Source organism: Ammospiza nelsoni, chromosome 6 (assembly GCF_027579445.1).
Source record: "Ammospiza nelsoni isolate bAmmNel1 chromosome 6, bAmmNel1.pri, whole genome shotgun sequence".
In the NCBI taxonomy this organism is placed as follows: Eukaryota; Metazoa; Chordata; class Aves; order Passeriformes; family Passerellidae; genus Ammospiza; species Ammospiza nelsoni.
The window spans coordinates 17,064,248-17,090,148 of record NC_080638.1 but is presented as its reverse complement, the minus strand read 5'-3'; the positions used below and the strand labels follow the sequence as shown (position 1 = coordinate 17,090,148).

At 43.0% G+C, this 25,901-nt stretch overlaps 1 protein-coding gene across 1 annotated transcript in view; it reads right to left on the bottom strand.

Annotated features, from left to right (window-relative positions):
* OSBPL5 (oxysterol binding protein like 5) overlaps window positions 1–25,901 on the bottom strand; it is a 133,939-nt gene that overhangs the window by 50,187 nt on the left and 57,851 nt on the right. The window contains exons 2-4 of the mRNA XM_059474387.1: window positions 10,270–10,426; window positions 4,491–4,564; window positions 3,385–3,447 (exon numbers count right to left, since the gene is read on the bottom strand). Of these exons, the coding sequence (XP_059330370.1) occupies window positions 3,385–3,447; window positions 4,491–4,564; window positions 10,270–10,426 (294 nt within the window). The remainder of the gene's footprint in view (window positions 1–3,384; window positions 3,448–4,490; window positions 4,565–10,269; window positions 10,427–25,901) is intronic.

Here is a 25,901-nt window from a genome sequence, read left to right as displayed (position 1 = left end):
CTGTACATATAAACAGTTGACATGACAGCAGCACCTGGGGAAAATAACTGGTGAAGTTCAGTCATCCCAGCACTTCAAATATCAAGTTATACCAGTGTTTGGTGGAATCCTTGGCTCCATTGCATCAAAGTATGGTAAATAAAGAAAAACTCACAGACTTCACAGGATTTCTATTTGATCATTTAAGTGTGCCTTGCATGGGAAGTTTCTTCTGCAAGGTCAGAATATTTAAAGAGAACATTTGAGGCAAGATGGGAAGTTGGACACTGAGAAAGACGCTGTTTCACATGACTATCATAGACTTTGTGCCAGCAGAAAGCTGATGCAGTTTTTATTTTCCCTCCAGCTATAGGCACAGCTTTTTGTCCCTAGGCTGAGATTAAACAAAGAAAGTGAGCAATGAAAAACAATTGGACTTCCAGATTTGCTAAATTTTTAAATAAATAATTTCAATTTCAGCATCTCCACTTCCCCTCACCTTCCTGGTCAGAAATACTAGAATAAGGAATTACAATCACCAGTGATCTATGCTGACATCCTTACACTGCTGTGGCTTGCCCAAAGTTATCAGCTTTGAGTTACTACTGTCCACATTCACCTCTGTGAGGCACCTGGGTGTTTTCAGGGCTTGTATGTACCTACAGAAGTTAGGGCTGCTCCATGTTTTCCATTTCACATGCAAAATCCCACCCCTCTTCAACCTGATTTTCCCAGGATGCTCCAGGCTACATCTCTGCTCAGCTGAAATCAGCTGCAAAGCCCTCTGTGGACAACTGTGACTGCCCTAAAGTGCTGCCCTTGGAATTGAGGAAGCAAAGTGTGCTGAGCCAGGGCACAGGAACTGAGTGTAAGTGTTCATAGAAACAACAGGCTCCAAAATAATTCCATCCACAACATGGAGGGCATCAAGTATGGTAAAGAAAAGACAGCAAGGGTTCAGTTGAGCATAGCCACCACCTGGAAGGGCCAGAATCTCCCATTCAGCTGAGCTTAACACACACAGGGGATGTTTCACTCCTGAGTCTCTCCAAGGTAATTCCTGCAATATCTGGGTCTGTCTGCCAAACAATTCCTTGGTTTGCTGGCTAAGAGAGAACAGAGGAAAAGGTACCCTTGTAAACTGTCACATTTGTGAATGATCTTCGATGTTAGTCCTGAGTGTAGCCATGACTGGAATTACCTCAGAAGTCAGAAGCATGATTCACAGATCAAGCAGGGTGAGCTTGAGAGAGTATGGGAACTGGAGCTTAAATCTCAAGTGATGAGTATGTGTAGTTTCAAACCACTGTGCAGCTAAAATAAATTCGTAGCAGTCAGTTATATTCATAATCCAGATTACAATCACACAATAAAGACCTGAACAATTTGAACATGTTGCAGAATTCATTCACAATGCTTTGCCTTCCAATACATCACATAACTGTGCATGCAACAGCCCCACTCCTACAATTTCATAGACTTCATTGCAGCATTAGCAAGAGACTGGAAACAGTGAAGTACCACGGAACTCCAGCTTCAGGATTTTTCTGACTATCCCTTAAAATATACCTCCATTCTTTGTGGCCCTGCATGCATATCAAGAAACTTGAGCTGCCCTTTAGCCAGTAGAATTAATACAGGAAAGAAAGAGAATATGTAGCACTGTATCCTGCAATAAAAGGTGGCTCAGAGGAATGTAACAGCATCAAATGAGACACAAAGCAAAACAAAGACACCTACTGTCACTATCAGGTGTGTGCTAACTGCACTACCTGCTTGCAGAGACAAGCTTGAGGCTTAGAGACAGTCTGGTGATACTATGAGCTCTCATCCCAGAAATCAAGGATAAAGGACTCTAAACCAGAGAGAAACTAATAGGAGAAACAATCTGAAATAAGTATGCTATTTTTTTTCCCTTTGAAAATGGAGATGAAAGAGATTCCACTTTAAAAATTAAATAGGAGAAAACGTGCTGCAGAAAGTTACCAATGTAATATGTAGCTAAACTGTGCCCTAAATATATTCCAATAAAATGTGGGTCAAGAAGCCACAGCTGAAATTACAAATATATATATAGTGCCAAGAACCCCACAAACACATTGAAAGCAAATGTTCCAGTATCAAAAATATATCAAATATTTGACTGTCTATTCAGACAGAACAACTGGGATGTGTCCACACCTCAGAGAGAGCAGCCCACCATGAGCACAGGGCAGTGTGGTTGCAGATAACTCTTCACAGCTCACAAGTTCCCAGACATTTATAGGGTTTTTATGCCCCATTCTCTCTGCTAACTTGGGCAACCTGAAGCCTTCTCCATCATGCAATGTGGATATGGCCTGGGTGAAGAAAATGCAGAACTGTTTCCATCTCACTGATGAAGATGTGAAACAGAAATGCAATTAATGTGCCTTGGCAATGCAGGGAATCCAAGGCAGAGTTGAGGTTCCCCAAGCCGCAGTCCAGGGACAGAATCACTTGATTGGCTTTCCTCTCCTTCTTACTACTGAGTGAAAGCAGTTAATGTGCTGTGGTACCTCAAAGTAGTGCTGCTGAAAGAACACTGATTTCCAACACGGTTTTTCATATCTACTGTACCAAAAGAAGGGCAAATATCCATGGCATGGATCTGTAACCTATCACATTTACTTTTTAATCCATTAATTAAACTAGCACACTCTACAGTCCAATCTCTAGCAATTATTCCTCCCCCCTGCTATCAGGAATCTAAATATGACCCCATTAGAGCACACTTCTCCCTTTGGTTCAAGTAGGTGGAATCACTATTTATTTTTAAACTAAAATAGTATGACAGATCCCTACTTACAGCTGTGAAAGCTGACAGTAAGGCTTTATTTTATGGCATTAGAGCTGAGTGGATGTGAAAAATTACATATTAAACAAACTGGCCACCAGTTTGCCTGAATTTTTAAGTAACAAGACATTTCACAATAAGGACTCCCTACTGTCATTGCAAAGCATGACAGAAGGCAAGGAACATGGCTGGAGGAGAGCAAGGTAGTGTACAACACAGCAAGGTTGAGAAGAGTGAAGTGAATTTCACCTAGACATGAAATCTAGGTGGGCACCCAAATCTTCCGTGGGTGCTTCTCCTTTCAAAAACATCCCTGTGGGAGACTGAATGGCAAGGAAGGCCTGGAGGCTGGGAAAACACAGCTGAGCCATGCTCTCACCCAGAAACCTCTCACAAATACATTCCTATTCTTATGTTCATCCTGAATCTCAGAAATTAAACTCCCTCTGGACAGCATTTCAGTGCTCTGAGCTGTCCTCTCCAGACAAAGTCCTTCTTCTTTACATTTCTAAGTCATTGGAAATTCAACACCACTCCATGTAAGGCGTGCAAAACATCTAGCTTTAAAACACAGCCCTGGATGCAGTTACCTGGTCCTTGGGTTTCTCCACTGCCAGGATAAGAGGGAGGCTGATTTTCCTTGAGGAACCTGCCTGAAAAAGCAAAACCAAGATTGGTTTGCAGCTTGCCAGGTTCCAGCAATAGCAGAGGACATGTATACAAGTCCTTGTTGCATACTCCCAAAGCTCCTCTCATCATCATCTCCCCGTGCTGACCTCTGCCAGTGCAGTACAGAACAACCTGCGAGCTCCGGGCGAGCACAGAGAAATGTACTGGAAGATGAAGAGATTATTTTCATGTCTCACAAGAAATCACTTGTCTGCAGCTGCTTCTTTTGTGCTATATTTTCATTTCAGCTGGTGCCACTCGCATTTTATAGCTTCATAGTTTAAAATAAATTTAGTTAAAATTTAATTAACTGGTCTCACTTCTATTTCTAGTTACCCTCCAGAAACATGTTAGGGAGCTGCAGCCAAAAAAGCTGTACATGAATCTCAAAGCCAGATCTCATTACAAGGTTGATTCCATCTCTACAGGAAATCAAACCCTGGCACTCTGTAAGTCTTGATCTAGAGGCAGGTTTTGAGCAGTGAGATCCAGGGACTTTAGATTCAGTTTTAGCTCTCCATAACAAGCTGGATGGAAAAGCTGTGTTCAGGAAATGTTGATTAGTTTGTCTTCCTCTCTTGTTACACCAATTCCCAGAGCTCTCTCTCGGGCTCTCCACTCACTGTTTCAGATGCTGTGCACTACACTAAATATTACAGTTTTCTTTTGCAAAACAATTAAGATTTATGATTGCCTTGCTGATCAGGAACAGCAGGAGACACCTCTGCTGACAAAATCAACCTTCCAGCCATAATTATTCATATCTAATTACACTGCCAAATGAGGTCCAAATAAACCAGGTTCTTCTGTGGGAGGTGAAATCAAGCCAGAGAAAAGTGCAAGCTTCCTTGTCATCCCAACCATGCAAAAACACTAATTTTCTTTCCCTCAAAATATGCACACACAGTTCCTGCAGAAACAGAGGGAGAGGCTTTCTCAATCATGTTTACAAAAGGACAAGAATGATTAATAAGATCCTAAGAAGAAATGAAAGCAAGATTGGGAATGGTTCCCTATCCCAAAGTACCTTGCTAATGGAGTTTGGAGTCTGTGGCGTCTCATCCTTCAGTGATGATGGGCTGTTTCCTTCCACATCTTTTCCTACAACAAAAAAAATGTGATTCAAAACCAGTGAAATTCTGTGCAAAACCATGGCTCATCATGGCCTGAGAAGGGCTACTGCTATCAGCACACAAGGGAAGTATCATGAGCAAGAGCAAGCACACCATGATCCCAGAGAAGGATCGTGTCAAATTTGAAATAGCCTTGATCCTCATGCTTGGGTAACAAGACTGCTCAAAAGTAAGGTCTCAAAACACCATGGAAAACCAGCATGAGGGTTGCAAAGTCCAACATTTAAAAGCTGGAAAAAGCCAGAAATAAGGTTGCTTATGCATCCCTAATCAGCTCCCTTCTGTGTCCGCATTATGATGCACTCTTTAATTACATTACCACAGTCTGTTCTTTCCTTACATACCCCATGCCTTGATCAGTGCAAATAATAAAAGCAATTCAGTTAATAAGCAGCTATTCAATCCTCCTTGGTCAGTATCTGGCAACTCTACACTGATTCACTTGATAGCACGCTTTGTTGGACAAATAATAACCATGATCACAAAATGTTACAGAAGACAGAAGAGTATCTAGGCATAATTAGTAAAACAAAATTAAAAAACCCCAACTCACTTGCAGAAGATCAATGTCTTCTGACCAAGTTATTTGTTAAAATAAGAAAGATTTTAAATTTATGAGCAGTAAAGGAGTACTATGACATTTTCCAATCATTGTAGAAATGTATAGTCACTACTCAAATATCCTAAACTTGCATATATTATATACTGGCATGAGTGTGTGTAGTCCTAGTCCAAGCAATAAAATGTAATGATAAATACTGCTCTCTTGGCCAAATGTAATCAGGGCCTTAGAGTAAAAGAAAGCATAGAGCTTCTATTAAATAAAACGCCAAAAAAACAGAATCTGATGAGATGAGATGAGATTTTTAGGGGCAAGACAGTCATTAACCAATTACCATGTCATTTTCTTCTCAGAATCACTGGCAATCAGAGCTTCAGAATACAGGATGCAGTAAAGAACTACCAAGACAGTGAAACACCGTCCATTTGTAGCACACTGCAAACATGGGAACTGATGAAAATGTTTCCAGCACTGTGTGGGCCAGCCTTGGTAACACGACCAAACCCAAAACCGGCAAGGGAAAACCCCAATTCTCCCAAAGTCAGCAGAAACTGTCATAGATGTGTCAGAACCATAATTTCTCCTGGAATTATCAGAGCAGCCTTTTAAGAAGCCAAGCACTGTTAGGAAAGTCAGCCCAGGGGCCCATGCTGACACAGGAGGCCCGGGAGAAGAGGGACAGCACGTGTGCCGCTCATGTGGGGGAGTGGAGTGGAGGAAGGACCCATCCAGACACGCAGTAAAGTGATGCCACAACACGAGACCCATGTCTCAATCTACTTTCTTAGCTGTCACTCCTCCCCTGGAAACACTGAGCCCTAAATAGTGCACTCAGAATCCTGATGTTTGTGGGCAGGAGAAAATTTAAAAAATTTAAAAAAACCAAACAGCTGTGTGTGGCCAGAGATTTGACAGTGACTTTGGGCTACCATGACAAGTGGGATGGCCATAAACTCTGCTGTGCATGGATTAGGACCTGGATCTCCATACTTCTCCTTTCTCTTACAGCGTTTTCATCTCTATAACCCCCATCCTCCCCAAAAGAGGCAGAGGAAGATGGAAAAAAACTCATAAAGCCATGTAGCTGCTGCACTTTTTTTCCCCATGAAGAGTTTTTTCTGCACATGTATGGGAAAGTAACATATGGTCTAAAAGTTCAAGTAAAGTTAATGGGAATCAGCTGCTGCCTGCTCCAAGGGAATGGTGTCTATTAGCACAACAGAATTCACATCCATTCTTTATCATGTCTCATTTCTTAAAGAAAGCTTGACACCTAGCTTGTAGCTGTACAAAAAGCCTGCATGTGAGACATTTCTGCCTTCTCTCAGTAATTCATTTAAAAGGATTGCCACCTGAACAATGAGATTTTCCCTGTTCCTGAGGTTCTGGACAATTCTGCTCACAGAGCATTATGGGGAAAAAAAGGAACATGCAACATTCCAACATGGAACATGTCCAACTCTATCATTTACAAGACTTCATTAGGCATGCTCATGAAGCAACATCTACTATGTTTCTTATGCCAAATGCATTAAGTCTACTAGAAATTGTGAGGAAAAGGTTGTTTCTCAGAGAAGAGAATCCCTCTGAATCCTTCATCTTTCCTGTCTCAAGGAATCCTGCTGCAGCCATGCAGAAGGAGAGGGCCAGCCCTTGTTTGGAGAACAAACTTCACAGGAATGATGTAGAAGTTTCTCAAAAACCCACACAGTTGAGTGCACAGAAAACTCAAAAGTGAAAGTCTCACCCAGAGCACAACAGACACAGCCACCTCGAGAAAATAAATAGGAAACCACAGAAAAACATCAGAGGAGCTAAACATGAACTGGCTATAGAAGGTGAAACACTTATCTCCCTGATCAAGAAAACACAATGCACACAATAGAAAGAGAGATGAACTTCACAATTTAAAGTGCTCGTTGCCACCAGGGCACACAAAGAAGGGTCCTCTGCAAAGTAGCCCAGAAATTCTGCACCAAATAACAAAAAGCATTTTGGGAAGAGAATCAGTAGTGCTTATGGAAACAGCCTTCATCACATTGTGAAAAAAACCCAAAACTGCCAACACTCTAGTCTTGTGGCTAGAGAGTAGAATTACTGATACTTTCTTTTTATCCGTTATTGTCATGCATGGAGGAACTAAATATTTAGTTCTTTTTCAGAACAGTAACCATTCCTTTTCTTTGGTTTTCCACTGGGCATCAGCCCTGCAGGTGCATTTGCCTTTCCCCTTTGTAAAGAATGATACAGCAAGCATGACTGATGGAACTCCAAGAGGAAATATAAGCTCTGATGTGTGACAAAGCTATTGCAAATAAGATCAATTTCTGCTGTAAATATCAGCCATGTGACCCAATGTGAACACCTAAAATGTAGTTATGTGTATCCTTCACAGGAAAATTCCCATATTTGTGAAAGTACATCTCTTAGTATTCAGATAAGCCAATCTAAATTTTTATTTAAAGACTCTGTGATCTTGCAGCTTAATCAAAAAGAGATTCTGTAAAAAATATTATACCAATAAATTTCCTATCCTCTGAAACAGAAAACAGAGAAAGGTTCTCTCTCCTCATGGCTAAGTAAAAGACAGACATGAACAAGGAACAAGAATTCATGTCCCTCTGATTTGTGAGCTCCCTATAAAAAGAAATCTTACTCAATTTTCTCTCAGTTACAAGAATCATTAGCACTTTTGTATGCAAGCAAAAGGCAAGAAGTCCAAAGTGCTATTTCAGATAGTGCCCTCTGCATTTCCCATATGTTTCCTTTAAAAAAAATTGATTCTCTTGCTGAACTGCATCCCCAGAGTGTAGCTCTCCTGAGGTGTAAAGTCTGTCACTCCCTTCTCTCTGAAATATTTATTTGCACATCTTCATTGTTGGAGGGAGAATCCTAGGTGATGGTGCAGTGAGAGCTGCAGCTCCAGCACATCACACCTCACTGAATTCCAGACAGGAAATCACTGGGCTTTGCTCACTCAAACACAACCAGCCCAGTGCTCATGTAAGGGGAACCTGCTGGGCTCAGGCAGCAAAACACAGGCCACGGGAAAAGCCTCAAGAACTGAAAGCTCATGTTAAACAACAGAGAAAAACAGAGAACAGAGAAATATGGGATGCAGCTTATGGACACAGAGCTGTGGCTTATCTATGGTGATAGCAGCATTGTTCAGAGGAACAGGAGAAGGTAGGTGAGAACAGGAGGAACAGGAGAAGGAACAGGAGAAGCACACAAGACTCAGAGGAAAACAAGGCAGAAACAGCAGCAAAGGAGTAAAAGTAGAGCCTGCCATAGGAAATGGCAGCTGAACATGAAGAATAACATATATTTGTTTTCCTCATATTTCTTGCAGGAAATATGAGGAAAACAAACAGACAAGGCAGCTCCACGGGGACAGGGAAAGAAATGAGAGGAGTAAGGATAGACAAAACCCCAGACTGCCTGCAAGAAATCCCCTGACTGAAGGAGCAAATTCTGTTTGTTTAAAAGGGATATTCTCTCCTTTACAAATCCTTTAGCCTGTGCTCTTCCTTTGCAATACTGAGGGGTACAGCCCTCACAGGCACTGGGGCTGGAGGTTTCCTGGGAGCAGCAGAACAGGAGATCCATCGTGGCTCAAGGCACTTGTTCTGCTGAGCCCAGCAAAGGCTGCCAGCAGGGATCAAGGAGCAACAAGGTGATGGGGGAAGCTGAGGAAGAGAAAATTTCTTCCAGCCACCTCCTCCACACTGAAATCCTCAACTTTCCCTGGTTTCTAAAATATTACAGCACTGAAATATAACTGTGAGGGAGTCAGTGACTTTTTTAGCATTGAAAATGCTGGTAAGGACTGAAGAAAGAACTGGGCAAACTCTAAGATATGGCTCTCCATCATCTCAAACAAGGGGAAGCAAATACAAGCTGGAAAATCAGCCCTTCAGCTCCCAAGGACAGCAGAAGTGAGCTATTTATTTGCCACGTTTGTACAGACTGTACTTATGGGCAATCAGCTGTTCAGAAGTCCCTCCAGGTTTGAAATGTATGAGACTTTAGGTGTCCCATTTTAAATTGTTTTCAATTTGATTACTGAAAGGTTGTTGAAGCTTCCAGCTGCCTCAGTGACAGCCAGGATTAGTCAGCACTGCTGAAAACAGGCTCCCCACTGCCTTGCAGCAGACACTCACAAACAAAATACCTGCAAAATCAGAGGCCCTTGAAACCTTTACACTTAAAGACAATTAGCTCGGGAAACCCAGACCTGGTTCTGGGCTACATCTGCAAAGCCCAGAGAGTCTGTTGAGTGCTACATCTGTATGAGCACTGAAACCTTTTGACAGAGGCTGTGTTCTTTCTCCAGATATCAGTGTTTTGAGACCTCACAGGTGCTGTGAGATTTGACTATTTACAACTGACATGGCAGCTGCAGATGACAGCTCTACAACTTGTGACTGCCCCCTGAAGCACTTGTTTACAGACTGGAACAGAAGCATTGTCTGCAGACTGCAATCAAGGGAAGACTTCAATGTTTACTGTGAGCAACAAATTCTGAAACAATAAAATGAGCTCTTTTTCCTTCAAGAAAGGTGGAAAATTCAAAGGCAGGAAATTCAAAGCTGAAAAAAAAAAATGTAAAGAGAATGCTTAAAGCTAGTCTGCCATTCATTGCGACCTGTCAAGATTCCTGGTACTTGTAGTGCTTGTAGATATTTACAGAACATTAACCACAGAAATTTTGCTCTTGTGATATTTATCCTGGGCTCTAAATCTGAACAGGGAAACTTGCCATTAAACATCTGCAAATGGGGACAGTAAATTTTAAGCAAGTGCAACGCTTAGGGTGAAACACATAAGTGACTTGAAGTGGATGTGCCTGAAAACATTACAGCAATTTTTAAAATGTAAGGCCATGCAGCATTCAATCAGTTACAAACCCCAATTCTCATGCCCTCTATTCCCATTTAATGCCATGGCAATGACAAACAGCAGCACTGTCTGGGGTCCAGTACAGTGTTGCAGCAGCTTCTCTCACTTTCTCTTTCACATTTTTGCTTCTCTGGCAGCATGCTGAGATGTCCACCTGCAGCCAAGCACCTGAGGAATGCTGCCTTCTGCAGTGGCACCCAGCCACCCACCTGGGCTGAGCGGGTAGATGTCGTTGTCGGCCCCGAAGAACAGATTGCGCGTCAGCTTGCGAGGATCGACCTTCTGAGGGGTGGACGAGGCCGGACAGAGGGAGAACCTGCGACGAAGGAAGTTCTCCTCCTTCATGGCATGAGCTGGGGGGGTTTTCTGAAAAAGAAAGATTGATTACAGTTAATTTCAAGACACAGGAAATCAAAGTTTTCACACCTAGATGGCTCCGCTGCTTCAGAACCACCTAATCCAAGGCAGTGTGACAGATCTTTTTATAGAGTGACAAAAGGCCATGCAGGGGAAAAAACCTAGATTAGTTTGAAGCTACAATTACTCATTTGCTGACGTGTAGTATTTCTAAACTGTAGGGAAGCAGGACACTGCTCCTGAGTGGATCCAGGCAGTGTAACATCTTCCTGCCCACAAGAATCTATCAGGCTAACAGCTACTCACTTGGTCCATTCAGTGCCCAGCATTCAGTACACAGTCCCTGAAACTCTTATTTTTTCTTTTTTTTTTTTAAAGGCTTTTGAGCCTCATAAATGCAACTCCATTGGTGTCCACAGAGTTACACCATCTCCACACAAATCATCATTAATCTGAGCTGTGTGGAGGAAGACCAGCTGCACTGGCTGCAGGAAACACCAAGAGATCACACCAGTCACTCCCACTCTTATACTGCAGCAAATATGAATGATTTCAATTTTTTAAAATGGCATTAAGATCAGCCTTGCAGTTTGATCAGTAAGATATTGCTGCTCTGTGAGGATAAAGACCAGCATTTGTGTCCCCAGAAGCCTCCTTGCATCCCTGTACTGGTGGTACTTTGCTCTTTACCACCACTTGGCTAATGCATTAGACCATCCTGACTGGAATTGAAGGGTTTTTTATACCCATCTAACAAGCAGTTCTTTCTCACCCTTTACAAACAGATACCATGACTGTCTCCTACCCGAGTTACAGGCTTTGTTCCTTCCCCATGTGCAGCCAGAGGCAGGGCTCTGGATAGCAGTAAGAAGTGTTAACCCAGCCTTTGGGTGGGCATGCCTCACCACAAGGTCTGCTGCTTCTCTGGTAGACAGTTACTGAGGTAAGGAAAACCCCTTAAGGATAGTACACATTTCCTGAAAAGCTTCTCCACATTTTCCCATCTCTTTTAGGTTACTGGGAAAACAAAGAATAAAAGGCTGCCCAGAGTCACAGTGCAGTTTTGAGGGGCAGGACCTACAGGCTCCTAAAGTGACCCTCATGGCACAGGGGGGAAATGGGCTGATAACAGGCTAGAAGACCCTGCCCTACCCTTCCTGTTTCCAGGACAACCCCTGTGCTTTTGCTCCCCAAATGCCCCAATTTCATGGAGAACCCTCAACAGCTTCTTGGAGCTCAGCCTTCACAGCCAAGACATCACATGAGGGGGTGTTATGAATATGTCCCAGAGTGAGGAACTCCCCTCCTGTGTTTTATCTGGGCTCTCTACCTCCACCTTCCCTGCCAATCCCCGTAGATGACAGGCCCAATGTTTCAGGTTTTGCAATTTTTAAGCATTTATTTGCCCAGCAGGCTACATTAGCTTTATAAACTAGCTGCTGTGTAGAAGGCAAGAGAGAATCTGCTCCTTCTTTCCTGCAAGAGAAGGCCTCGGTGCCCAAGAGCTTTATTTGATGTAAACCAGGCTGGACTCCAGCAATGTGTATGGGTTACCAAAACCACTTTGAGTAGCAGGTCTTTCTGAACCCAGCTCACCATGGGACGTGTGAGACATCAGGCTCTGTAACATCCAACAACAGGCTGATGGGTAGCAGATGGGGCTGCCCAAAACTGGGACTCCCCTGGGCAATGCAGCTGCCATTTGAAAGGGACGTGTGTCCCCTGTTGGGCCTGCATCACCTGCAGAGGATGGGACAAGGTCTGTGCAGTGATTGCCAAGAACCCCAAAGCCCCGTGTGCCAGCATGGCCCCCAGCATGAAGTGGTGTAAGACAGCACAGACTCAGCAGCAGAACTTCAAACTTCACTGCAGCCCCCTCACGCAGCTCTGGGTGAAAGGCTTTCTGTTGGAGCTCCAGGAAACTCACACTGCCCGGGGCTGCCACGGGCCGAGCCTTGCCTGGCACCCCATGAGGGCCGTGCTGTGTGATGGCAGCCAGGGGAAAAGGGGCGGCTGCAGCTTTCCACTGCTGCTGCCCTGCCTCCTGTCAACTCAATGGGCCAGGAAACTGCTCTGCAAACTCATCCAGGCTCAAAAGGTCCCCAGGCTGCCACTGTGGCCAACGGCATCTCTGAGGCAGCAGGTAACATAGCTAACTTAGCAATGTAAATAAACCTCTGTTTGCTTAGAAACTCCTGATTGCAAACAGCTGGGCGGGGAGAGATGCAAAACTTGACTGCTAACTTTAAAAAAAGAAAGGAGAGAGGGGAGGAAAACACAGCCAGCCATGTGTCTGAAAGCAAAGTATTTAAAAATAATCCAGGTCTAAATAGCTGGGTTTGGAATGCTGACAGTGAGCTATTTTTTGTCCTTGTTCCCAGAAAGGCAGTCTTAACTCTCTACCTCTAGAACTGCTCGTAAGTGGTTCAGAACAAAAGCAGATGAGTGAGTTTCCCAGAAAGCAGGGACCAGGTGAGGCTGTGCCAATCATACAGGAAGGTGTTGAGAAATCCCAGGCCCACCCAGTGAAAGCAGGCTGGAGGACAGGTTACAAACATAAAACATCCATCCATCAGCTCTTACACCCTGACAGGGCAACAGAAAGGCTGTGCCCATCATCATCTGTCAGCAATACCACAAGCTCTGTCCGTGAAGAACTGCCAGCCAGCTCACACTGACATCAGCAGCAAAACCCCAAAACACAATTTTTTTTCAACTGTTGCTCTATTTACTATGCAGAGAGACCAACACACTGATGTTATGCCCACTTACTATTTCACAGTATTTAACCACAGGATAATTGTCAGAATTGCTGTGCTGATGCTCTCTCATTTCCACTGCTATTTAAGCCACCAGCTTGATAGCAGAAAAAATCTGGATGCCTTGTTCAACTGGGAACAGCTAGTAACAAAGATACTTTTCTCAGTTCTGGCTCTTCTCTTACATGCCTTCATATGAACTTGTGGCAGAAGCTCATCTCTTTCTGACCACACAGATCAATGTCAGTAAGTTTCTCTTAACTGGTGCTTTTTAGCAGAAGACCCCCAGTGACAGAAGCTCCCTGAGATGCCAGTCACACACACAGAACCATGCAACACACCATGCCACCACCATGGTGTTTTCTGGCTTGTTTTTCAAAGACATCTTATAAGATATATTTGACTCTCATCCAGACAGGCTCTTATGTAGCACAAAATCACAAAACCAGACTTTTTTCTGTTGTATTTTGGGTTTTCTTAATACATCAGACACTTTTCTCCTTGTCTGGAGAAAATGTAGTTTGCATTATTAAGATTCTACAATAAACCTAAAATATTTATTTTGGTTTCCAAAAGACATCGCTGTGTGTGTCTGCATCTGTATCTACCCTGTTTTATCCTCCCTCCCTATCCCTTTAGTACTATTTGAAAATGTCACAGAACTCCAGCAGATATTAGAAAACTTGATAATATTAGTTTTTTAAAAGTTGTATCTTAAAAGATCATGGCTAAAGAAAGGAGGGAAACTGTAAAGTTGTCCTCTGAACCCAGCTATTACCAAATATCAGTGAATCCAACATAAGCCACAAATCCGTAAGAAACTGAGGCCTCATTAACTCACTTAGAGAACTACTTCTTTTATCTGTCCATAAAGGTCTGACTGCTCAAGCTGGCTTCAAATAACATAAAGCTCATGAGAGCTGTAAGGGAAGATGAACAATAGATGCGAGGGGCAATTTTCCAAAGGGGTGTAACGGGAAGGTGGGAGTTGTGTTCATGGCTTTTCACAAGAGGACTCTTTAGACATGCAAATAATCCAGAAAACATATAAAAATTCAGTGCTGATGAAGTATCTGGTAAGAAATAAGCAACAATAGAAGATGGGCTTCTAGAGATGAGTGATTAGAGCCTCAGATCTTTCACGGTTGATTTGAAGACAACACTGTTGCTCTGAAACCCAAATCTACTTCTAAATCAGTATTTTGGAGATTGCTTCAGGATATGGCAAGATGCTTCAGGGAAACCAGTTCTGTAGGGCTCAGGGAATAGAGAGAAGGTAAAGATCAAAATTAGGCCAGAACTGTAGAAGGCCAAAAATTGCCATTCTGTTGCCAAGCCACTTATGTAACACAAGGCAAGAAATGTCACCCACTGCTACAGCATTCCCTCCCAATCCAGCAGATGAGATGAAGAATTGTCCTAGAACGACAACATGTCCTAATTTGAAGATGCCAACTAGTGCAGAATCCCTACACTCACTTAGGAAAATAATCCCATAATGAAAAACCTTCATTCTAGCTCCTGCATTAATTTACCTGCTTGTTAGTCTTGGTAGATTAAAGTGCCCTGCAGTTTGCAGATCAGCTCATTTCTGTCCTTCCATCCTGTGCTCTTGATCATAAAAATGAAGGAAAGGTGGTACAGAGAGTATTGACAGAGCCACTAAACACAGTCCTTTTCAGGATTGCTCCTTTTGTGTTGACAGCTCTCTAAGAAGTAATGGGCTATTAAATATGAGCTGTTCACCAGAGCTTAAAAAGGAATAAATAATTCAGCAGGAAGAAATAAATTTCTTACTAACCCTGTCTTTGAGACCTCTTTATCTTTTAAAAATGCAAAATACAGCAGAAGAGAAGTCTATGGCAAACCCCCATGAAGCACAGGACAAATGAAAGTCATGAACTTAACAGGGTGCAACAGCACAATGGGACTTTCCCTCCCAGGTGGCTTCAGCAACAGCCAACGAAGAGCAATGGGGCAAGAATAAAAGTAACTTTATCAGCAAACCGCGTGGCTGCTATTAAAGCAAATGGGAAATGCCAGTGCTCTCCTCTTCTGGGACTGGACCCATTTTGGATGAAGGCAGTGATTACAACACCTAAAGATGGTCACTGTTGGTGCAGAGATGCCTTTCACACAAACCTGTTCTGCATCCTGTGCCTTTTGTGCTTGCTGGGAAGATAGTGGAAGCTTTTAGCATCAGGCTTGAAACTTCTGGGAAAGGAATTTTCCTGGCTCCTTCTTTAAAATTTCAAAGTTCCTGATATATAATTACCACACAGCTAAACACTGTGCAGATATTACGTTGTCTGTACCCTCTGCAAACTTGTGGGTAGGTTGGTTTGCTTACTCTCATTTCCAGCATTTTAAAATAGATTGGAAATATGTACTTCTCTATAAATAGTTAATTAGGGGTTTTATGTAGTCAAGAAGGCTGTGCCAGTTAGAGGGGGCCCTTAATTTATTCAAAGCTTGTTTCCAACAACCTTCTCTTTATCTGGTCACTAAGTATTTCCCAGAAATTAAATTAAATCGTATTTTGTATTCAAAACAGTCATTCACTCCAAAACCTGCATCAATAGGGAAAATTAGATCTAAAGATAATGACATTTCCTGATCCAATTAACCCCGAGGAGGTAAAAATTTCATGAATGAAATGAGAAGGAAAATTGTTAGCAGATACATATCTAATGATTACAGTTGTAAGTATTAATAAGGAAAAAGCAGCAGCACAGATCCTCAATAAGGGTAAATTATTAGTTCAGTGGTGTGCTGGTGATTTACAACAGCAGAAGAACCACAATCAATTCAGGAAGTCTGTGAAATCTGTTTTTGAAAGCTATTCCCAAAAATGCCTATTAATAAGATAGATAATTGGACCACCACCCCCCTAGTAGCAGTTAAACAAAACCCGATACAGTGCAAAGTGACTGTGCAGGCAATGTTTTTCTCTGCCTAATTCATGTTTGTTGATTAGAGAAATGGTAAAACACACATTTTGCAGCTGACACGGAATGTTTTGGGCTCTTGGGCTCTTAGTTGGAACCTGAAGCAATGGAGCTTCAGAGCAGATGTCAGCTATTCTCTATTCCCTTAATTATTTAGGGTCAGCTATTTCTCTGTGGTGCAGGCAAGAGCGCCTTTCCTCACCAGTGGTACTGAAGGAGTGCTCTGATTTTATGCATTGCCATATCCTCTGCTGCATGCCACACTACTCAGCTGGACAATCAGCCCAGGCTGGAAAATCAAGTAAGGTGGGTTGTTGAAGACACCCGTCTGCAACCAAGGGATGGGCTTTGTTAAGATTATATGCAATAGATTTCTCTCAGCTGCTTTGGCAAGCCCAGAGCATGGGTAGTTTGTCCCTACAATCCATCTCAAAGCTCACATGTTCTGCAGAGTCCTTAGAGCTGCCTCCCTTGTGCTGTTTCTGAGGAAGTTGCCTGCCACAGCCACCCCAGCAATGTGCCCTTGCTTTCTCTGAGAACAGAAGAACAACTTCTTTCTATCACTCCCTGCCTTTTCCTGCACTGGGCAGTGAAATTCACATAGTGATCAGGAGACAGAACTATTTCCTCCCTTAATTCTCTGTAAGACGTCTTGATTAATGTTTCCTTTGTATACACCAGAACATTTCCAGCTTCAGGCACACCAGCAGCACTCAGAGGCATAATCTTCTTACAACTAATCTCTCTCTACCGTGAGCATTATGTACAAAGGCTACAAACAGAACAACTGCAGGCAAAACCAGGCCCTGAATGCCTACACTGAGAAAAAAACATCCCAGGTTGTTCCTCTGGGGATCCCTATCTAACACAGGACTTGGAAACTTCAAGGTAGGGTCACACAGGGCAGAACATTTTTATTTGACATGTAGGAAAACTTCAGAATTATCTCTGGTTTGGAAAAATATCTGTGAGTAAACACCAGCCCATCACTAAAGCCACGTTGTGTTGGGGAAAGGGATCACTGCAACCTCATGGCTTAGAAAAGGGCACTGCAATAAGCACTGCCTACACAATCCTTGTGTGGTTTGCTTCTTTCTCAAAACAGCTGCAACTGACTCACTAAATATTGCACTGGCTATTTCTTCCAGCTAAGAATATCGAGTGGGTTGCTGAAATGAATGCTTAATGATTTTTACATCTACCTCCTCTGCCCTTTAAACTGTAAATTGATTGTTATGCAAAGGCTATTAATTTAACAAAGCATATTAAATTTCCCACTAGCACTGAGGAGCTTCTCCTGACATAGCATTTCACTGGTCTTTCCCCTTGTTAACTGCATAGATCATACCTCACTTGCTGTAATTACAACTACTACATCAACATTAATTATTTCCTTGGTAATGGCAGGTGCATGCAGAATTGAAGGTCTAGCCCACACTACCAGAAAGATGAGTCTCCAGCACTCAGTGAAAAACAGGAGTGAGAACCTTTCCTGCAGATCTCTTTATCTCACTTTATTTTCAGTAAATCATACTTTCCATAATCTCCTTTAGCCCCCAGTTCCTGAATGCATCTCAACTCAATATAGCTCATGCAAAGGCATTCTCTTGAAGCACCAATCTATGCAGGAAGGTGAGGTGCTTGCTTGGAATCCTCTTCAGCCCTTTAATCCCACGTTCTGATATTTTCAACTGAAGAGATAAATCACACCTGTTAAGTATATACCAAGCACCTTATCCATCTTACTGAACTTTTATTTAAAGCTTAGCATTATTTGTTACTGATATCTCTCATAAGCATTCTTCTAAGCAGGAAAAGAAAGTTAAAACCCAGATTAGCAAAGACTCCTCACCAAAATATAATGTACAACCAAGCACATGTGCAGCATATAGGAAGAAATGTGCAATCACAAATCACAACTCATCTCCTGATACAGTTTTCATAACAGCTAGCCAAGAAATTCCAGTAAGGATCCAATTTGGGAAAAACTCAGGAAACCAGATCTCTGCCTCTAAATTTCTGTTCATCTTGAAACACTACCATACATCTTTAATTGAAAGTTTCACAGAGGTGACACAAAGCATTCCCACCTGCTTTTCAGCAGTGAACTGAGGAGGCTCTTAGAGATAAGTTAACACAAAATCAAGGTGTAAGCATAACTTGGGCACACACACACAAACCACCCTTGAGCTAGACAGCTGGAGTAGGGCTAACAATGTGGGCTACAAGGAAGGCATACAAGGCAGGCTAGAAATGGTATCTGAGAAATCAAACAAGCACCACATGGCCAATTCATTCTGAAATCTCTGCTGGTGCCTGCTGCTCGTTCAAGCTTGTTCAGGTAAGCAGATATAAGGCACCACCACACCTCACTAGCAGTACAGATGATCCTTGAATCCCTGCTGCTTGTGCTGGAAGTGTGGGCACGTCTCCTGGGCAGCACACAGTGGTTTTGGCACTGCCAAACCACAATGTCCAAGTCAAAAGGCAAAATTCCCTTTGACTTCCATGGACATGAGGCTCAGACACAGAGACATGGTATAAGACACTAAAAACAGTGTTGAAAGCTTTGTACTAGTTAAGGAAATAAACACTCACTTATTAAATTCAATATAAATAATATTAGGCCAAAGATGAAGATACTGGACATATAACTCAAAAGCAGATTTGAAGTGCTCTGCTTCCTTTTTGTTGCAGTTATTGATCTCCTCAGCTCATCTACCAGTGACAGTTTTCATTTGAGGCCTGCTGTGAACACATCTCCAAGCCCAGGCATTTCAGGGAGCAAGTCTCTGAGTCCCATGAACAGAATTAATGAATTACATAATGGTGAACCACTTCCACCTCTGACACATTGAGCTTTCCAGTAATTATCCGTAACTCAAACAGTACATGTTGCTTGAGGAATGGCTGTCCCACATCCTGCCATGCCCTGAAGTTTTCATGTGTGCTGTTAGTGATACCCTCCAACAACCTCCCACACAATCATTTTAAACTGTAGCTGTTCTAAGAGAATGGCTTCTAAGAACCCTTTATTTCTAGAGCTACCTCAGGGGTAAGAGAGCTCAGGCTGTGCTAAGGGCCACCCTGATGGATTCACCACAACAGGCTTTGGGAAGAGGGAGCTCAGTCCCACATGGGACCCTGCCATCCCCACTCCTGCAGGGGCTGACAGGATTTGGGATAAACTCAGGGCAGTGAGATATGGTACACAGAAACACAAATAAGGCAGTAACTTAGTTGCTTTAGTTAAAGCTATTGGAAATTTAAAGCCGTGAAAAAACCACTTTGGTTTGGACAGGGGCACAGTTACATCATTTGCAAGCAGGCCACATCTTCAAGGTCAAAAATATCAATGCCCTGATATTTTTCTTTGAAAAGAACATATTAAAGAGCATCATTACGGCCTCATCCTGCTAAATCACATAATGAGAACATATTCCCTTTTAATGGAAGTATCCTACTTTTAATGACATTTCTAAAAACCCAGATGACTGCAAGCCTCACTGATGGCTTTCTATGATATCCACATCAACTTTTACACAATTAAGTCTTGAAAAGATTGTGCCTTGGGGCTACATTCCCACCATACAACTGCTAGCAAATACCAAGTTAATTTGAAGACCTGCTTTCATGCTTGAGAGGGTCCCTCTGATATTATTCCCTTGTTTGTGAAATATTGCCCCCATGTAACAAAGTAATCCAGAATCAATTTCTACCTCAAGTCTGTTGAGCCATTCCCAGACTTGGGCTCCCAGCAGTAAGGCAAGGGTAATGGCAGGCAAGGATGTTTACTGACCATCTTACAAGGCAGAAAACAAGTGCTGTTCAATACCACAAAGATTCAGTTCCAGATTATGCCATGAGCATCCACTGTCCCAAAGAATTTTAGATTAGAAGCGTATTTCTACCTTGAAATCTTGTATGAGCACAAATTATATCTCCACCCAATGGCTCTAACCCCAAGCCTACTAGATTATAGCTGACCTGGCTCACCCACTTCTGCAGAACAGGTAAATGATGGGGAAATGACCACATCCTGTGGGGCTCTAATCGTGCTGAATTTTCCACTCCTCTATTTTCTTGTTTCTCCTATCAGATTCAGACAGGATCTGTAAATCTCAGGGGCCTTCATAAGGAGGGCTGAATAAACATGACCAAATAAATGTTAAGGAAGTGCATCTATTTTTGAAGAGATCTTTATGCCCCTGTTCAGCTTCTCTGACTTTTGGGCATGGTAATATATCAAGATATGTTGTACAGTGCTTTAAATTTAGAATCCACCTATACTTCCTCTGCTATAGCCACTGTACCTGAAATTCTTCAGGAAATTAATATACTGAGTATCTTTGCATAAACCTCACTATTTCTCAGAAACGAGAACATCCAGCTCTTTCTTTGACAATAGTTAAAAGTCAGTACTGCAGTTATTTTGGTCCTTGATTTTTAATTAAAAATCTCTGCAGGAGGAGGGGAACTAGACAACTCACAAAGAGTGTGCAGGGTGGGATTTATGCTGTGTTAAATGAGCCCAAAGGACTCAAACCGTGCAAGGGCTGATTGAGCATGCAAGATGAAACCCACTCTCAGCCTCATCTCTCAGGATGAAAACTCTCCTGTGCCCACTCCAGTCTCTCCTTCTCTCCCAGTTTACCTCACACAGTGAAAACAGGCAGACAGGATAACTCTTTGCATTGTGGCTTTCCTTCAGTTCAGCCAGAGGAAGTTTTAGGCACACAGGTAGATGAGCACCCATGTCATACATATTTAACTGTGTATTTGCCTCTGCCCATCTCCTTCTACCTGTTCAACTAAAACTATCCCAGTGACTACTTATTTTTGCCAGTGACTACTCTGCTACTCATACAATTGTCCCACTACCAGGTGCAGCATGCTGGACATAAGCAAGACTGAAACTGAGTTATCAGCCATAAACTAAAGCCCTGGAGAATCAGGACTCCCAGGCTGGTGGGCAGCAAACCTAACAATACAACTCTTGATACCAGACAACAAATCAGAAAGCTGTGGAATTCAGGAATAGGACTCTTCTCACTTTAAAGCTAACCTATACTGACATCAGCTTTTTTGTCACTGAATGGAGAGATCCAGGCAAAAAAATCTGAACTGAAACAATAGTATAGCTTGGCTACAAAGCCTCCTGGCTATAAGCACTGGCAACTGGAAATACAAGGGAGGTCAAAATCAGCTCTGCCTGGGGAGGGTAAGGGAAGCCCTTACCACACAACACAACACCAAGACAAGGATGTCTATGCCACAGGGGAGGGAGGAGAGCTCAAAGGAGGTATGGAGAACAAGGGGCACCTGCAGACCCTGCTTCTAGAGATTTATGGATCACACTGACCTTCAATAGCTCCATGCCAAAAGCACAAATGTGGCTTTAAGCAAACATAAATCCCTGCCTCCCACACAAATGTGAGCTGAGGTCTGACCCAAAAGGAAGATCAGGTCCTCAGTGTCCAGACTGGCCTTGTCTGAAAGGAAGCCAAACACAATGCAGCCAGTTCACAGCATTTTCTTTATCACAGTGCTAAGAGCAGCTATACAATGCTTTCCAACAAAGGACACAGCAATTTATCAGAGAGACAGGAGTTAGCAGGAAACACTTCCATTATCTCTGCTATGGAAAGGAAGTGACAAAGAGAATGGCTAAAAGATGACAGACAGTTTTTATGAGGCCAGACTTCAGGCCCTCTCAGGGCTGACCAGCTCTTCTTTTCCATACCAGGAAAAAAGGGATAGGCTTCAGCTATGTGGGTCTCATACAACAGGAGGGAGCTGCCACACTGATTTCTCAATACAAACAAACCAAAATGAATGAAAATATCTGTGCTCTATCAGATCCTCTGCTGTGTAAATCAGGGAAGTTTTGTGGCCTCCTTAGCAGGGAGATGCTGATTGGCAGTAGGCAGCGCATGGCTGAGCATCCAACTGGTAGAACAGAGGCAATCTCAGAGACCTGCAGTGCTGTAAAGAGAGCACAGAGGACAGCAAGAGCCCATGATGCTTCCTGGCAACTCTTTGGTTTGTATTAGAAAAGCAGGCTTCAAAGTGGTGGCTGCCTACAAGCTCCAAACACAGAAGAATTTATAAACAAAAGAGCCCAGATGGGAAAGATTTGAAAAGTTTGGGAGGGCAACAGGGGAAAGAATAAACAAATATCTCTTAAATGAAGTAAGGAAGCACTTAAAATGGCAGAAGGCTAGATGGTCTATGCAGACTTTGTGGTGCCTCTAAAAGGTACAAAATCTTTAACATCCCATGGCTGTGCACATGTACCAAATTCCCCTACAGGGCACAAACACAGGCTGCTATTACCAACTGCCAGTAACAAACACTATTGCTCAGCCACTAGCAATCAGGAGGCACAGCAACCCACAGTGTTAGGAGCTGTACAAACACATAACAAGTAATTGTCTCTGCCTCAAAAAGCATATTGGGTTTCTGTCATCTCAAGCAGCACTTGGACCCAAATGTATTTGCTAAACAGCATCAGACCACAGCAGCTAATGTCTGAGTGAAGCAGAGAAAACTAAAGAGCGTAACATTTTAATGTCTTCTCCTTGATCAGGTCAGCTCATTCAGTGCCTTTCACAGCAAAACTAATCTTCCACTCATCTCCTCATCTTTAGAGAAATGTGTAAACACAGATATTAACAGCTTCACTCCTCAGACAGCAGCGATGAGACCGCTGTAAGGACAACTGAGCCTTTTATAATGAACAATTTCCTATCTGCTTAAAAGTGGAGGTGAGCAGATTAATAAAAGGGACCTTTCCAAAACTGCTCAGCAGTCGATTCTGCAGACTCATGTGGGATGGGGGCCAAGCTGAGACTGCCTCTGTCTGTCAATCTCACAAACTGTCCTGACTGCAAACCATGCTGCCAAGAGATGCAGGCAAGGATCTGTCTGATGTCTCTGCCTCTCCTTCCAGGACTGCCAATGTTGCTGGACTCTTTAAGGTGGAAGATCAGCTGTTGACAGCTTGCAGTTCCACCCGATGCAAACAGAACAGACACAATCCATGAGTGTCAGCTCAGGGAAAGAAATAATGTACCCCAGCAAAAGGACTCCCACAGATCACCTTCCTCCTAGAAAGAGGCAGCAAAGACCAGGGCAAGCTGGACATTCAGCTGGATCACAACCCAGCTGCAGATTTGCTTAAGGTCAGCTGCTTGCTCTTGACGACCATACAGCAGTTTTATTGCCTGCTGCCTGTCTGTGCCACCCCAGCTGCAGCCCCAGCTTGCAGGCAGAGACCCAGCCTGCTCGTGGGAGTTACCTCTGCCACCATCACTGCAGTCATGGGGAGTCAGTGAGCTCAGGGAAAAAACAGCAAAGGAGATTTGCACCTTGCTCTGCAGAACAAGCCCCTTGCAGTTTGGAAAGCTGCTCCCAAAGCAGTGCTCAGTCTGGAGGTAATGAAGTTGAGAAACGCAGCATGGAAATGGCACTCACAGCAAGCAAAGGTGGGAATTAAATGAGACAGAGGTGACACTAACTCATAGGAGGAAACTATTAGGTTCTGTGAAAATTTACTTCCCTCAACAACCTGTCAAGATAACTGCCAACAAGCAGCACAACAAAGCATGTTCCTTCGAACAAACCTCTGCAGTTCCCTAATGGCAACAGCTTCTCCCCCCTCCATCAATTCCTTTATATCACTATCACCTTGAAATAACTTAAAATACCTTAAAATAACCTTTTACCTTGCAGAAGAAAAGGAGCCTCCCCTGCTTATTTTCTCTGGTAGAAGAGAACCTAAAAGCTTTAGTTAGGTCCCATGTTTCCAGACAGCTGCCATCAGTCATGTACAATTAAGACAGTTCTGGCCCAAAAAAACACTTCAGCTGGTGGCACTGCCTTCCCAAAAAGCTCTGAATAGAAAGTGATTTCTATACCAAATGTACTTCTCCTTTGCCTGCAAACACCAAAAGTCTTCCCTACAAATTCCTTGCTACACGTACTGATCATCTAGATTAACCCCACTGATAAACCATGATGTTTAGGATTATAGTGTCTGACTGGAATTTTTCAAAGTTTCACTATGTACTGTTGGTCTCTAGACTGCCCTGCCCTACTGATGACTGAGGTAGATGACCACAGATAAGTGTTTCACACCCACCAGGCACTCCCATTTCCCTAATGCAAGCAGATTTTCAGGAACCATTTTTGTGACATTGCTAAAATATCTCTCTATTTCCCTGACAGCTCAAAGGCACCTCTAAGCAAGCATTACTGGAATTTACATCTCTGCCATTACATTGCCAATTGGCTGCACATAAAAGCAATGGTCAGTAATCACTCTGAAAGTGAATAAAATCTTTGGTACTTTATTTATAAATAAACAACAACCACGACTCACATGACTCACAGTCGTGACTTTATAGCCAACACACTGGCCAATTCTTAGTTTCTTAACTGTGAATACATAATGGCAGTAACACCAAGTCTTTCCACTGTACCTCTGGTCACAAAGACAAGATTATGAATACACAGCACATTCAACACTTCTTGTCAAAGAGTTATTGAGGCAGTCTGCAGACCAAGACTTGTTCTATACATGATTTTTTACCAGTTTTTCCTTGTTAAATTACAAGTATTATTTGCTGCTATATTTCTGATGATACAACAAAAGTGTGGATGTAATCAGAGCCAAAAAAGTGCTTTATACTGGAAGAGCTGGTTCTTCTTTCCCACAGGGGAACAAGCCACACTGGTATAAGCATGTTCATACTGGCATAGCTGAATTCACACTAGGGGAGGGTTGTATCAATATTACAGAACAGGAGTTAAAAAGCAATGCAAGTTGTTTACATAGGCAAGACCTAATTTTGAGAGGATTTGCTCCTGATCTTGAAAACACTGCAAAAACTCCTAACTCTACACGCCATCTAGACACAGAGAAGGACTGGGCTGATCATGGGTTTAGCTGAATAAAACACACCACAAATCAATGCAGATTGCTGGACAGTAATAATAACAGCAACAAAAACTTACAGAGGGGGCACACTTTCATGTGGGCTCTCACTAATAAAGCCAGTTACATCTACCCTTTATGCAGGTGAGAAGGTACCCAAGCTGTTTAGCAGCAGAGGGCAGTAAAATGGCCAACCTTATTATATCAGTCCAAATTTCTTGAAATGTCAACTGATGAAGCAAATCACAGGACGCCACTGCCACAGCTGCTGCTATCAGAATTCAAGCCTCAAGGGAGCTGAGTGTCCGTGTGGTTTTGAGCAGACAGGCAGAAATGCAAATAGGGTGTTCAGATACTTTCAAATCCATCAGATACAATCCCTGCCAGTCAAAGGTTCCCAAAGCATAAGGCTATAAATGTTCAGAAGAATACACTGCAATTGCTTAAGACTGTCCAGCCTCTGAGGCATGGGATGGAAACAAAGAAGAGGAGACTGAAAGGAGGGGAATAAGAGCTGAGGGGAGAAGAGGAGGTCAGGTAAAAAAAGGAGAGACTGAAAGGCACAAAGAAAGAGCCTACACAAAGGGAGGATTTTAGAGAGTGCTAAGAAAGTAGGAAGGTTGGGATCAGTCTTAGGCAAGGGGAAAAGGACACTCACCGCAGCGCTCGCAGCCTCAGAGGGCAGTCACTCCTCTCTCCCACACGACACCTGCATTCAGAGCCACCATCCCTTCCCCAGCTCCTCACCGCCTGCTACATGCTCACAGGGCTTTCTGACCCCTCCTGGAGCTGCCCAGCTCCAGGCTGCAGATCAGCACGGGAGCCACAGAAGACAGAGG